Source organism: Mobula hypostoma, chromosome 22, assembly GCF_963921235.1.
Source record: "Mobula hypostoma chromosome 22, sMobHyp1.1, whole genome shotgun sequence".
Lineage (NCBI taxonomy): Eukaryota > Metazoa > Chordata > Chondrichthyes > Myliobatiformes > Myliobatidae > Mobula > Mobula hypostoma.
The window spans coordinates 10,389,491-10,405,880 of record NC_086118.1 but is presented as its reverse complement, the minus strand read 5'-3'; the positions used below and the strand labels follow the sequence as shown (position 1 = coordinate 10,405,880).

The 16,390-nt window shown below is 42.7% G+C and overlaps 1 protein-coding gene across 3 annotated transcripts in view; it reads left to right on the top strand.

The window, feature by feature from the left end:
- LOC134360175 (protein outspread-like) overlaps positions 1-16,390 on the top strand; it is a 464,667-nt gene that overhangs the window by 212,105 nt on the left and 236,172 nt on the right. For all 3 annotated transcript variants that reach the window (XM_063074210.1, XM_063074212.1, XM_063074211.1), the window contains exon 5: positions 5,340-5,424. In XM_063074210.1, the coding sequence (XP_062930280.1) occupies positions 5,340-5,424 (85 nt within the window). The remainder of the gene's footprint in view (positions 1-5,339; positions 5,425-16,390) is intronic.

Sequence of the window (16,390 nt, the reverse complement as noted above, 5' to 3'; positions counted from 1 at the left end):
AACAATTGAAGAATTTCCTTTCCTAACATGAAAACGTAGCATTGAACTACTTGCACATTCTCTAAAATTCTAATTGTTAACCTTCAGAAATATTTGAGCAGTTTCAAATTTTGGAAACATTCTTTACTGTTGCCAACTTGCAAGAAAAATTTCAAGGCAATGATGCTTCTTCTGTCTAGCTAGCTTCAACTTGAAAAAAGAAATAGTGGCAGCACTTTTTTCAATTACTGGATTAGAATCTTGAGGCTGGCCTGACCTAAACTTAATCCCCACTATGGCAGCTTTTCTGAATTTAAATTCAGTAAATAATGTGCCTTTGAAGTCTAAAATAAAAGAAAGGAAATAGAAAGGGCCCCCAAAGCATCCAACATAAGGGGTAGCCTATTAAGTACTGAAATGAATAGAAATTTCTGCACTCAAAGGATGGTAAATCTTGGAATTCTGTGGAGGGTCAGTCATTGATTACCTTTAAAGCAGAAACAAGATAATTAAGGAATCAAGAGAAAGATCAAGAAAGTTGTATTTGCAGTCAAAGATCAACCATGATTTTACTGAATGGTGGATCAGGATAACTTTCCTATTTCTTATGTTTACCAGAGTGTTACCATTGAAGCTATGTTGCACGACTAAATTGTAGCACAAAATGCCTTTGGCAAAGCGATCATTGTAAGTGGTAGTAGGATTTAACCTAAATTAGATGTTTTTGTTGGTATGGGTGATGATGACATAAGTTTATTCACTTGTGAGCTGAGAATGAACCCCCAAAGAAAATGCATAAATTGCAGATTGTTTTAGAACACAGATGTAAATATGTAAATTTGCATCAGTTTAACTTTGTTGAAATGTGTTGCAGGAAATTTTGGAAGTTTGGAAGGTGTCAAAGAAGACCATCTGTAGCAGCTAGAATACAGAACAGAAATTGTGTTGTTATCAAAGTAGGTTGTTTATATGTAATGGTGCATTAGCGCAACACTGAAATTTCAGATATGAACTCATTTACCACTCCACAAGACCTCTAATACTTCAGTTTATAGGGCAGTACTGAGATAATTTTCTTATTAGGCTTTCACTTTGGATTGAGAAGATTTGCTTCTACTTTCTGAGTTGGATGTTGAGGTCACTATGGGAGCTGCATACTCCAATGATAATGAGACTCAAGATTATCAGTGGCATCTCAAATGTTCTTCCTCCATCCTACGCAAGTATTAGGCGAAGAATTCCACAGATTAGTGAAGATAGTACTTTTATTTCTTCCAAGAAGCTTTTAAAAAATAAACTTAAAGCTGTCCCTCTATTTACTTGGTAATCTATTAACATGGTGGCACTTAGAGTAGTGTACCTGTATGGGAGTATGGGGACAAATGTCTGTCCTAGTGCTTACTGGGGTAATTAAAGCTATGATATTAGACTGAATGAGAATGCTACTATTAGTTTATTCATCTTGCCAGTGGAATTGGAAGATTTTTCTGGAGCAGTTGTGATATTTCTCCAGGGCTATGAGGTGCTTTCCACATCTGAAGTGTACTGGAGCTGTGCATTACTGTCTAGTAGATTACAAGCTTTGTGCTTGGCTTATTTGAACACTGAGGCCTCAGATATCCAAAGGCTATTCTGGTCTAAGGAGGAGGACACCCAGGGAGAAGTGATAGGCAAATGAGAAGAGGTAAAGAGCCAGAGCGCAGAATAGAAGAAGAGGGGAGAGGAAGGGACATTTTTGTTACTGGAATGAGAAATTGATACTTGTGCCATCAGGTTGGAGGCAACCCAGATGGAAATAAAGCTGTTGTCACTTTCCTCTGGGTTCCCTCTGTCTTCCCTTTTCCACTGTTCCACTGACCTCTGCTATTAGATTCCTTCTTCTCCAGCCCTTTATCTTACCTGCCTACCTGGCTTCACCCACCTGATTTCTAGCTAGCCACCTCTTCCTCTCTTCTCCCCCCCACCCCCGCCACCATTTTATTCTGGCATCTTCCCCCTTCATTTTCAGTATTGAAGAATGGTCTTGGTCCAAAACATTGACTGTTTATTCATTTCAATTGATGCTGCTTGACTTGCTGAGTTCCTCCAGCATTTTATGTGTGTTGCTAGATATTAGTTCACATTGATGTTAGGTCTGTGTGGACAGATCAGAGCTGCAAAGTGTTTGCCCAGGATTTTGTGGTTCAATGTCTGAATCCACAACCTCAGATTCTTAGGCAACAATCCAATCACCTGAGGCAGAGTTGAATTGAAATTGATTTATTTTAAGGAATGTCACTTATTAAATTGAACACAATCATTCTCTGACACACAGGTTCTCCAGCTGTTACTTTGAATATAGGACAAATGTTTTCTTTTTCTCTGAGGAAGTCTCTACTGTCAAGATGAAGCCACACTCAGGTTGGAGGAACAACACCTTATATTCCATCTGGGTAGCCTCCAACCTGATGGCATGAACATTGACTTCTCTAACTTCCGCTAAGGCCCCACCTCCCCTTCACACCCCATCCATTATTTATTTATTTATTATTATTATTAGATTTTTTCTCTCTCCCTCCTTTTTCTCCCTATGTCCCTCTCACTATACTCCTTGCCCATCCTCTGGGCTTCCCCCTCCCCCTTTCTTTCTCCCTAGGCCTCCCGTCCCATGATTCTCTCATATCCCTTTTGCCAATCAACTTTCCAGCTCTTAGCCCCATCCCTTCCCCCTCCTGTCTTCTCCTATCATTTCAGATCTCTCCCTCTCCCTCCCACTTTCAAATCTCTTACTATCTCTTCTTTCAGTTAGTCCTGACGGAGGGTCGACTGTACCTCTTCCTATAGATGCTGCCTGACCAGCATTTTTTATGTGTGTTGCTTGAAATTCCAGCATCTGCAGATTTCCTCGTGTTTGCATTTTCAAAAAGAGCAGCCTTCACCCTTTAATCGCACATTATCAAATGAGTGCCCTATACTCGTCTTTCTTGTGGTGCATCAACGTTCCTTGCCTCGCATCAATGGTAGAGAAAATGTAATAATCTGTTAAGGAAGCTGTAACTGAGCACCAAGAAATTAATCAACAGATTAGATAATGCCAAAATAGGTTTACCAACAGGAAATTTTGTTAAAACAAATCTGTTAAGATTTTTTGAGGTTGTAAACAGAATAGATAAAGGATGAGTTGGTTGGGTGTATTTAGACATTCAGGTGGTTCTTGGTGATGCACAAGATGTGTTAAACATTAGATTAAAGTTGGGTTAACACGTTTGAAAGAAAAGGTAACTTTCAAGGGATTAGGAGGCTAATACGAATAGGGTCAGATTGATTCCGACCATTTGTCCAGAATCTATATCAGTGATTTGAGTAAGAGGACAAAATATTCCAATTTCTGCTAAGAAACTGGGTGGCTGTTTGAGTTCCGAGAAGGATGCAGAGAGGCATCGAGGAAAATGTGTGTTGTCCCAGTGAAAAGGATGGGTCTTTGACTGATGGGATAAAATGTGGAAAGGTGGAAGACTATTTGGGGTGAAATTAAAATATTTTTAATTAAGTGTTGGTGTTCGGAATATTCTTGTATCCGCAGATTAACTTTGTGTATAGTAAGTAATTCAGACGATAAATGTTAGGCTGAGTTATGGTGAGACCACAACTTTGATTCTACTAAAGGTAAGGTATACCTGCACTAGAGGAAGCGCAGTGAAGATTCACAAGATTAACTCATGAAGTGGAGGGGTTTGTCATACGAGGACAGAATAAGAAAATTTAGCATTTTTGAGTTTAGAAGAATGAGGTGTGATCTCATTAAAATGTATAACATTCTTGAAAGAGTTTAAGAGGATAGTTCTGAGGGTCAAGCTCTCCCTGGCTGAAATATTTCTTGACTGGAATCATGATCTCAAAGTAACAGGTCATCTGTTCAGTGCTGAGAAAAAATTTCCTCACTTAAATAATAGTGAGTCTGATTCTCACTTGAGTACTGTAGTGTTTCGATTGCAGAATAGATGTTTGAATATTAAGGTATTCAGAGGGGATAGAGTTAGTGTTACTGAAATTAAAAAAAAGTTAGGAAACGGCAACAGAAATGCGAGAGTCAAGAAGTCCGCTTCTGTTTATTACTTTCGCAGGAGAAGGAATTCTGGTGTGGCACAGAAACAGTTACTTGTTTCTAAAGTTCCAAAAGTTCCAATCAGAAAATGGAAAAAAGTTCTCAGGTTGTTATTACTGTTTATGAATCTAAACCGTTGATCAGTGCCGAAAACAAAAAAAAAATCAGACTTTGCTTTCATAGAAATGACAGTGCTATTCATAATTCATTGTATTTTAAATTAAAAAGATAGAGTTATTGTTTGGTTATAGTCTGAATGGAAATGAGATGATTAATAAGTTCTAATATTTGTCTTCATAATGTGATAAACTATATGAACATCTGTTCATCTATTCAAAATACACATGACTCCCGCAAAATGGATTCAGATTGTTTTCAAGCTTAACAATGCATATAGGAAATAGGAGGTCGTCATGAGCAAGATTAGTGCCTTGCAAATGTCAATATTCCTGTCAACTTGCTGCAAGTGCGGTATTTGTATGGGTTGGACACCCAAGGCCTGATTCATAGTGTGGACTTTTAGGTTGAGTTGAGGATGAATAATTTAGACAAATATACTGCAAATGTAATTTAGTCCTCATTTTAAAGTCATGGATTCTGTCTTTTGTTCAGATGTCTACATTAAGAATTAAAGACATTTAATTTTTGACACAGATAAATTGCAATCATTTCCACTTGTTGTAATATCTTCTCCTTAATGATGATTGTTAAGTTTCAGAATGACAAATTTTCATGTGGTGTTTATAGCGGAACAGCTTTACTCAACATCTTGTGCCTTCATCACTGAACAGTTCCCATAATCTATGGACTCACTTTGATGGAATCTTCATCTTATGTTCTCAATATTTATTGCTTATTATTACTATTGTTTCTTTTATTTCCATTTTGTCTTCTACACATTGGCTGCTTGTCCATTCAGTCTTCCATTGATCCTATTGGGCTTCTTGGTTTTATTGAGTATGCTTGCAAGAAAACAAATTTCAGGGTTGCATATGGTGACATTTATTTTAATAAATTTACTTTGAACTTTGATATGCAAAGTAATACAATGTTTACAGGAAATTCTACCAAGCATCAGCTAATACTGTGTACAAGAATTTATTTACAAATGGGAATGATCTTGTTTACTCTTAATCTGCTGTTTTTGTTTTTAGAATTCATGATTAACAGTTTTTAAATGTTGCCTTGTTCTAAGATTGATATTGTTTTTGATATTTTTAAAACTTTGGTTATAAGCTGCAGAATCCTCTATTAAAATATTTTATCACTTTTATAGATGGTTTGATCAATTGATGGTGTATCCTAGAACCAATAAGCAAAATCAGAAGAAGAAACGAAAGGTTGAGCCCACAACTGTACAGGTACAATCTGCAATGAAACCTTGACACTATTTATTAATGTCTAATATTAAAGTGGTGACTACTTAGCCATAGAAAAACAATTGAGTTAGATATGATGTAAAACAAGATAAGGCACTTATGTGTTTAAAATCCTGATTCAAATTAGGGCACAGCTTTGTACTAGCCCACAATTTTCAGTAAGACTAGTAAAGATAAAGATTAGCTCTTTTTGTCACATGTGCATTGAATCATATAGTGAAATGCTTCATTTGTGTCAAAGCAAATCAAATCAGTGAGGATTTAGCTGAGGGCAAACCACAAGTGTCACCACACTTGCAGTGCCAACGTAGCATACCCACAACTTACTAACCCTAACCCCTACTGCATATCTTTGGAATGTGGGAGGAAACTAGAGCACCCAGAGGAAACACACACCGTCATGGGAAGAACATACAAACTCCTTCCAGACAGCAGTAGAAATTGAACCTCCAGATTGGTGATCACTGGACTGTGAAGTAACTGAACTAACTGCTACACTATAGAAACATAGAAAACGTACAGCACAATCCAGAACCTTCAGCCCACAAAGCTCTGCCAAACATGTCCTTACCTTAGAACTACTTAGGCTTACCCATAGCCCTTTATTTTTCTAAACTCCATGTACCTATCCAGGAGTCTCTTACAAGAACTATTGTTTCTGCCTCCACCACTGCCGCTGGCAGCCTATTCCACGCACTCCCCACTCTCTGCATAAAAAAGAACTTATCTCTGACAGCTCCTCTGTACCTACTTCTAAGCACCTATTGTCTCTCATGCTAGCCGCTTCAGCCCTGGGAAAAAGCCTCTGACTATCCACACGATCAATGCCTCTCGTTACCTTGTACACCTTGATCAGGTCACTTCTCATCCTCCGTCACTCCGAGGAGAAAAGGCCAAGTTTACTCAACCTATTTTCATAAGGCATGCTCCCCAGTCCAGGCAACATCCTTGTAAATCTCCTCTGCGCCCTTTCTATGATTTCCACGTCCTTCCTGTAGTGAAGAGACCAGAATTGAGCACAGTACTCCAAGTGGGATCTGACCAGGGTCCTGTTAAGCAGCAACGTTACCTCTTGGCTCTTAAACTCAATCCCATGGTTGATGAAGGCTAATGCACTATATGCCTTCTTAACCACAGAGGCAACCTGCGTAGCAGCTTTGAGTGTCCTATGGACTCGGACCCCAAGATCCCTCTGATCCTCCACACTGCCAAGAGTCTTGCCCTTAATGCTATATTCTGCCATCATATTTGACCTACCAAAATGAACCACCACACACTTATCTGGGTTGAACTTCATCTGCCACTTCTCGGCCCAGCTTTGCATCCTATCGATGTCCTGCTGTAACCTCTGACAGCCCTCCACACTATCCAGAATACCCCCAACCTTTGTGTCATCAGCAAATTTTCTAACCCATCCCTCCACTTCCTCATCCGGGTCATTTATAAAAGTCACAAAGAGTAGGGGTCCCAGAACAGATCCCTGAGGCACACCACTGGTCACCGACCTCCATGCAGAATATGACCCATCTACAATCACTCTTTGCCTTCTGTGGGCAAGCCAGTTCTGAATCCACAAAGCAATGTCCCCTTGGATCCCATGCCTCCTTACTTTCTCAATAAGCCTTGTATGGGGTACCTTATCAAATGCCTTGCTGAAATCCATATACACTACATCTACTGCTCTACCTTCATCAATGTGTTCAGTCACATGCTCAAAAAATTCCATCAGGCTCATAAGACACGACCTGCCCTTGACAAGCCATACTGACTTTTCTAATTGTATTATGCCTCTCCAAATGTTCATAAATCCTGCCTTTCAGGATCTTCTCCATTGTGCTCTCCAAACTCCCTTCCCCCCCGAGTGGGGTGTTCTAGAATAATAGGAGGCTTCAGCTCCCTGATATTAAGTTGTAAATCGGAGAGTGATCTTTGCCATTTAAATATCCCATTTAAGCACTGAAATGCAGATTTTGCTCACTTAGTTTCTGTGCTGCTCTAAAATCTACCATACTAGTACCTTACCAATAAGTTTGGCAATGGATATATGGAGACAGCATTGACTGTTAAAGACCTGCAATTGCAGCATGTAAACTTAATGTCTTCGCAATTAAGTTTTTGTACTCTTTATAAGAATTTCATAATTTTATTTACTGCTAAACAAACCCCACATAACCAAAATCTCTTAAAGATTTTATTTTGACTTTTTTTCCTACTTGAATCTCAATACTTTGTTTTAATTCAATACAGTGTTATATGTAGAAACTAACGATTTTAAACAAAGTATTGAGATTCAAGTAGGAAAAAAAGTCAGACCGCCCCCCCCGATACCAAAAAGCACGTATGCTCAAGTCCCTTATTTAACCTGTCGCAGTGCGGTGGACTTTGGGACCCAGTGGCGCACCAAACCTACGCACATCCTCCCGTATACTTTAAATTATCTCTAGGTTACTTATAATACCTAATATAATGTAAATGCTATGAAAATAGTTGTTATACTGTATTGTTTAAGGAATAATGACAAGAAAAAAATTTATTTCCAACAAAAATAAACAGCTTCAAACGCACTGAATCAAACACATGGTAAATGACTTATTGGACTAAATGTAGAATGTCACTGTCACTTTAAAACCTCAGTAACGTGTCATTTTGTTTATTTAAATCATATACAGTGGTAGTTCTGGCACTATTTTTTTCAGTAAGACACCACACAGACACACCATAATCAAGCTTCTGCAATAACTCTACTTTCTGTGTTATTGATAATGATAGATGCTTCCTTCTGTTTTTCTCGTTGTTACCCATAGGGGTATCCGCAGCTCTTTTTGACATTTTCACAATGAAATTAAACACAAAGTCAACAGTGAACACAAAATATCAGCGTACAGCAAATGCACATGTAACCAGTACGAGTGCTGAGCCATAACTGACGTCTGGCGGCCCTTTGCTAGTGCTGCCACGTCACACCTGAGTGACGTCAAAAACTTCGGTTTTTGGAGCTTTTTGGATTTCAGAATTTCGGATAAAGGAATATGCACCTGTACTGTATAATTCTGCATTTTGGCTTGTTGGGACATGTGTAGTAGGAAAAGTCTGATAATTAGTGATATCACTGACTGAAATGGGCATTATATCTTTTGAACAGCATTCAATTTTGCTGTGAACAAAGTTACAACTGAGAAAACAATGTTGCTGTTGTATCTTTGTACTGTGCTCTGCAAATAGTTTTGCAATTTCAGCCCTGTAATTTTAGAATTAAAGGGAAATTTGAGATTCCTATAAAATCAAACTAAATCTCTTTTTCTTTATTAATATGTTTATGGATTTAAAAGGAACATAAATACAAACAAGAGAATTATCTCAAATATAAGTCAAACTAAATCTCATGTATTAAATATATGTGATAAGGTGCCAGAGGTTTTTAATCTATTTGTATCAACACTATTTATGACTGGTGAATAAAGAAAAAAGCAAATATATGCACGTGAGAATAGTAGATAAAAGTAGAAATAACAAGTTTGTCTTATTGTGTAACTTGGTTGTTACTGTTTCAAAATTACAGCAGTAACCACACAGATTTCATTTGAATGTCCATAGGTCAGTGAAGACAAAGTATGTGCAATTTCCTCTTCTTTACGGCACAGCTATACTCTGTCCTGTCACTGGTTATATAACAGTATTAACTAAGGCAAAGCAAATGAGCATTATGGAAAAGAAATTAATATTTTAAGTTTAAAGGTATATTTTAAATCAGTACTAATGACTCGGAAGCTTATGCTAGCTTATTGTGCTTGAAACAAGACAAATGGAATGACACGTTGAAATGAATGTAAATTACAATTACAATATATTGTGGAATTGAAGGACATCTGTTCAGAACAGAGATGCAGAGAAAGTACTTTAGTCAGAGGGTGGTAAATCTGTGGCGTCTATTGCTACAAGAGGTTGTGGAGGCCAAGTCATTTGATTAGCCAGGGCCTCAAAGGGTATGGGAAGAAGGCAGGGGAGTGGGGATGACTGGAAGAATTGGATCAGCCCCTGATTGAATGGTGGAGCAGACTCGATGGGCCAAATGGCCTACCTATATCTTATGGTCTTACGGTCTTAATATCTAGTGATATTCTGGATAATTCAATTTTCTTCTGTGCATGATTCTAGAAATTTTTTTTATCGTCTTTGCATTAATTTTACAGTTATGTCGCTAACTTATGGTGATTGAGTAAAACAAGCTCATTTTTAATTTGTGATGTATTTTTAAGCTAATTTGTAATTTGAGTCACTTAACAAGAAATAGTCAGCTTAGACTCGTAATGGTCCATAAATGATTGTTTTCAATCTATCTCACTACTAGCTGCTATATTTACATTATGGATTTAAAATGCTTTCTTTCTTTATTGACCTGGCTGGTGGCATAGTGGCACTATTCTTGCAGACCGGGGGGGGGGGGGGGGTGCCAATGGACAAGGGTAGCAGTCAAATACGCTGGGTTTACCATGCAAAATTGTTTTTGGCGATTCTGTTATATAAGTCAATAGCATCATAACATTTTAAGTAAGTGGGGACTGCTGCTTTACAAAACCTCACTGTTACGAAAGACCTACATTAGTACCCTGTTTTTGCTAACAGAAGGTGTTTTCACTGTTACGAAAAAATCAGCGCGCGATAAAAGGTAGCGCGCGCCCCGAGCATCCGCTCTCCCCCGGATTCGGAATGGCATTGCTTTAACACGTGCCTGTGAGCAGGCATTTGCAAGATGAGTTCTGAGGTATTGGAAAAGCCTGAAAGAGCTCATAAGGGTGTTACACTTAGTGTAAAACTAGACATAATTAAGTGTTTGGATCGTGGTGAACGAAGTAAGGACAACGTGAGTTTGGCTTGTGTAAGTTGACGAAGATGATGTTGAAGAGGTTTTGGCATCCCATGACCAAGAACTGATAGATGAAAAGCTGATGCAATTGGAAGAGGAAAGGATAACAATCGAAACCGAATGCAGTAGCGAAATGAACGTGAAGCAACTGCGTGCGATTTTTGCTGCAATGATAAAGTATGACTTTAAATTTGAAAGGGTACGTAGGTTTAGGGGTTATTTGCAGGATGGTTTGAGTGCTTACAAACAACTGTATGATAGAAAAATGCACGAGGCTCAGCAGTCAAGCAAGTCTTCCACATCAGCCACAGCAGACGACAAACCTCGACCTCCGACATCGAGGCGGACAGTCATAGGAGAAGATGAGCTGCCTGCCCTGATCGATGATGAGATGACACCCCCGTGTCCCACCACCCCAACACCCGGGCCCTGGACAGATACTGTACTGATTCACGAAGAACGCAGCGGTAGCCGGGAGGCACACAGCACATCTTTAAGAAAAAAGCCGAAATGAACATGCTAATTAATTACGTGTCGGGCGGCACCTAATTAATGAGCACGTTTATTTTGGCTTTTTTCTTAAAGATGTGCTGTGTGCCTCCCGGCTACCGCTGGACCCCTGCATGCTTCGCGGCAATGTATTGGTCAGCGGCCTGGAGGGTGGGGGCCACTGCACCACTCAACCTGCGACGACTCAGTCTAACACACCATTATCAGTGTGCTCGGTGCTGAACCAATTCTGGTAAGTGATACTACACTGTACATGCATTATTTCTACTTTATATAGGCTGTGTATTTTTACGTGTTATTTGGTATGATTTGGCAGCTTCATAGCTTAAAGGTTACTGGAGAGCGCTTGCACCGTGTTTTTGCCAACAACGCTGACACGAGATTTTCTGCCGAGAGTGCTTGCGTGAGATTTTCGCTTCGGTGAACAGTGCCGGCAATGTTTGTGGAAAAGTATTTCTACTTTATATAGGCGCAACAGCAGGAATTCTGCAGATGCTGGAAATTCAAGCAACACACATCAAAGTTGCTGGTGAACGCAGCAGGCCAGGCAGCATCTCTAGGAATAGGTACAGTCGACGTTTCAGGCCGAGACCCTTCGTCAGGATGAAGGGTCTCGGCCTGAAACGTCGACTGTACCTCTTCCTAGAGATGCTGCCTGGCCTGCTGCGTTCACCAGCAACTTTGATGTGTGTTGCTCTACTTTATATAGGCTGTGTATTTATCATATTATTCCTGCTTTTACTATATGTTACCGTTATTTTAGGTTTTATGTGTTATTTGGCATGATTTGGTAGGTTACTTTTGGGTCTGCGAACGCTCACAAAATTTTCCCATATAAATAAATGGTAATTGCTTCTTCGTTTTACGACATTTTGGCTTACGAACCGTTTCATAGGAACGCTGTACCTTCGGATGGCGGGGGAAAGCTGTATTTCTCAATAGAGGATATCTTCTGTAGAATTATTAAAACTTTCCTTCTAAATTTTTATTGTTACATGTGCATGTGGAGCAAGGCAGGATGGGATAGCATTAGGGTAGTTGCAGCTGCTGTTGTGATGGATGTTCACTTTCCTGGCCCAAAAGGCTTATTGCTAAACTCAGTTCTCTAGCACAGTGGCATGACCTTTCCAAAGGGAAGTTACTGTAAATTGCAGGCAGCAATCAGTCTGAAGTTGGTTGTACAGGTTTGCACCTCATATTTTTGAATTTTCTCCCTGTTTAGAAAATAGTCTTTTTATTTCTGCTACCAAAGTGCATGACTATTCACTTTCTGACATTGTCTTCTATTTGTCACTTCTTTGCCCATTCTCTTAATCTGTGCAAGTCCTTTTGTAGTCTCCCTACTTCCTCAATACTACCTACCCCACCACCTTTCTTCATATCGACTGCACACTTGGCCACAAAGCCATCAATTCTGACATCCAAGTCATTCACATACAATGTAAAGAGAAGTAGTCCCAACGCCAAGCCCTGTGGAACACGACTAGTCACAGGCAACCAATCAGAAAAGACTCCGTTTATTCCCACTCTTTGCTTCCTGCCAATCAGCCAATACTCTATATATGCTACATACATCAAAGTTGCTGGTGAACGCAGCAGGCCAAGCAGCATCTATAGGAAGAGGCGCAGTCGACGTTTCAGGCCGAGACCCTTCGTCAGGACTAACTGAAGGAAGAGTGCGTAAGGGATTTGAAAGCTGGAGGGGGAGGGGGAGATGCAAAATGATAGGAGAAGACAGGAGGGGGAGGGATAGAGCCGAGAGCTGGACAGGTGATAGGCAAAAGGGGATACGAGAGGATCATGGGACAGGAGGTCCGGGAAGAAAGACAAGGGGGGGGGTGACCCAGAGGATGGGCAAGAGGTATATTCAGAGGGACGGAGGGAGAAAAAGGAGAGTGAGAGAAAGAATGTGTGCATAAAAATGAGTAACAGATGGGGTACGAGGGGGAGGTGGGGCCTTAACGGAAGTTAGAGAAGTCGATGTTCATGCCATCAGGTTGGAGGCTACCCAGACGGAATATAAGGTGTTGTTCCTCCAACCTGAGTGTGGCTTCATCTTTACAGTAGAGGAGGCCGTGGATAGACATGTCAGAATGGGAATGGGATGTGGAATTAAAATGTGTGGCCACTGGGAGATCCTGCTTTCTCTGGCGGACAGAGCGTAGATGTTCAGCAAGGCGGTCTCCCAGTCTGCGTCGGGTCTCACCAATATATAAAAGGCCACATCGGGAGCACCGGACGCAGTATATCACCCCAGTCGACTCACAGGTGAAGTGTTGCCTCACCTGGAAGGACTGTTTGGGGCCCTGAATGGTGGTAAGGGAGGAAGTGTAAGGGCATGTGTAGCACTTGTTCCGCTTACACGGGTAAGTGCCAGGAGAGAGATCAGTGAGGAGGGATGGGGGGGACGAATGGACAAGGGAGTTGTGTAGGGAGCGATCCCTGCGGAATGCAGAGGGGGGGGGAGGGAAAGATGTGCTTAGTGGTGGGATCCCGTTGGAGGTGGCGGAAGTTACAGAGAATAATATGTTGGACCCGGAGGCTGGTGGGGTGGTAGGTGAGGACCAGGGGAACCCTATTCCTAGTGGGGTGGTGGGAGGATGGAGTGAGAGCAGATGTATGTGAAATGGGGGAGATGCGTTTAAGAGCAGAGTTGATAGTGGAGGAAGGGAAGCCCCTTTCTTTAAAAAATGAAGACATCTCCCTCGTCCTAGAATGAAAAGCCTCATCCTGAGAGCAGATGCGGCGGAGACGGAGGAATTGCGAGAAGGGGATGGCGTTTTTGCAAGAGACAGGGTGAGAAGAGGAATAGTCCAGATAGCTGTGAGAGTCAGTAGGCTTATAGTAGACATCAGTGGATAAGCTGTCTCCAGAGACAGAGACAGAAAGATCTAGAAAGGGGAGGGAGGTGTCGGAAATGGACCAGGTAAACTTGAGGGCAGGGTGAAAGTTGGAGGCAAAGTTAATAAAGTCAACGAGTTCTGCATGCGTGCAGGAAGCAGCGCCAATGCAGTCGTCGATGTAGCGAAGGAAAAGTGGGGGACAGATACCAGAATAGGCACGGAACATAGATTGTTCCACAAACCCAACAAAAAGGCAGGCATTGCTAGGACCCATACGGGTGCCCATAGCTACACCTTTAGTTTGGAGGAAATGGGAGGAGCAAAAGGAGAAATTATTAAGAGTAGGGACTAATTCCGCTAGACGGAGCAGAGTGGTGGTAGAGGGGAACTGATTAGGTCTGGAATCCGAAAAGAAGCATAGAGCTTTGAGACCTTCCTGATGGGGGATGGAAGTATATAAGGACTGGACATCCATGGTGAAAATAAAGCGGTGGGGGCCAGGGAACTTAAAATCATCAAAAAGTTTAAGAGCGTGAGAAGTGTCACGAACATAGGTCGGAAGGGATTGAACAAGGTGGTGATAAAACAGTGTCGAGGTATGCAGAAACGAGTTCGGTGGGGCAGGAGCAAGCTGAGACAATAGGTCGGCCAGGACAGGCAGGTTTGTGGATCTTGGGTAGGAGGTAGAAACGGGAAGTGCAGGGTGTGGGAACTATAAGGTTGGTAGCAGTGGATGGGAGATCCCCTGAGCGGATAAAGTCGGTGATAGTGTGGGAGACAATGGCCTGGTGCTCCTTAGTGGGGTCACGATCGAGGGGTAAATAAGAGGAGGTATCCGCGAGTTGTCGCTGCGCCTCAGCAAGGTAGAGGTCAGTACGCCAGACTACAACAGCACCCCCCTTATCAGCGGGTTTAATAATAAGGTTAGGATTAGTGCGGAGGGAGTGGAGAGCAGAGCGTTCCGAAGGAGTGAGGTTGGAATGGGGACAAGGTGCGGTGAAGTTGAGACGGTTGATGTCCCGTCGGCAGTTGGCAATAAAGAGATCCAGAACAGGCAGAAGACCAGAGCAGGGTGTCCATGAAGAAGAGGAGGGTTGAAGACGGGAGAAGGGGTCATCGGTGGGGGTGGAAGAGTCCTTGCCGAAGAAGTAGGCTCGGAGACGGAGACGGCGGAAGAAAAGTTCCGCATCATGGCGAACACGGAACTCGCTGAGGTGTGGGCGAAGGGGGACAAACGTGAGGCCCTTACTGAGAACAGAGCGTTCTGCCTCCGACAGTTGAAGGTCGGAGGGGATGGTAAAGACCCGGCACGGATGAGAGCTGGGATCAGAGGGGGGACGGGGGAGGCTGGTGGTGTCAGTGGAGAGGGGAGGGTTGGGGTGAGAGGAAGATGGAGCCTCTGAGGGCCCAGGAGTTGATGGTGGGGTCTGAGGAAGACGCGGCTGTGGAGTGGTGGTGGGGGAAGGGGAGACGGGAGTCACAACAGCAGCACATAAAGACCCAGCCTGGAGTTCAAGGCTGGAATCTTGAGAGCTGGGATCAGAGGGGGAGGGGGGAGGCTGGGGGTGTCAGTGGAGAGGGGAGGGTTGGGGTGAGAGGAAGATGGAGCCTCTGAGGGCCCAGGAGTTGACGGTGGGATCTGAGGAAGACGGGGCTGCGGAGTGGTGGTGGGGGAAGGGGAGACGGGAGTCACAACAGCAGCACATAAAGACCCGGCCTGGAGTTCAAGGCTGGAGTCGCAGTTGGTGGTTGCGCAATCACTTCGAATGTGTCCATGGTCGTTGCTGGAGTCCGGGTTTTGAATATGTCCTGAGGTGTTGGAGCCGCCGAGATCAATGGCAGGGGCCGCAATTGAAAGTTCATGCCTGCTAGCGTCGGGGCCGGCAGGCTCTGGAGTCCGTAGATGTAGGATCTTGCGATCTTTGCCTAACATGACAAAGTCAAAAAAACGGCGATTGCAGGCGTGAATCCGACGGAGGATGAGGTTGTAGTCTGGCGTACTGACCTCTACCTTGCCGAGGCGCAGCAACAACTCGTGGATACCTCCTCTTATTTACCCCTCGATCGTGACCCCACTAAGGAGCACCAGGCCATTGTCTCCCACACTATCACCGACTTTATCCGCTCAGGGGATCTCCCATCCACTGCTACCAACCTTATAGTTCCCACACCCTGCACTTCCCGTTTCTACCTCCTACCCAAGATCCACAAACCTGCCTGTCCTGGCCGACCTATTGTCTCAGCTTGCTCCTGCCCCACCGAACTCGTTTCTGCATACCTCGACACTGTTTTATCACCACCTTGTTCAATCCCTTCCGACCTTTGTTCGTGACACTTCTCACGCTCTTAAACTTTTTGATGATTTTAAGTTCCCTGGCCCCCACCGCTTTATTTTCACCATGGATGTCCAGTCCTTATATACTTCCATCCCCCATCAGGAAGGTCTCAAAGCTCTACGCTTCTTTTTGGATTCCAGACCTAATCAGTTCCCCTCTACCACCACTCTGCTCCGTCTAGCGGAATTAGTCCTTACTCTTAATAATTTCTCCTTTTGCTCCTCCCATTTCCTCCAAACTAAAGGTGTAGCTATGGGCACCCGTATGGGTCCTAGCTATGCCTGCCTTTTTGTTGGGTTTGTGGAACAATCTATGTTCCGTGCCTATTCTGGTATCTGTCCCCCACTTTTCCTTCGCTACATCGACGACTGCATTGGCGCTGCTTCCTGCACGCA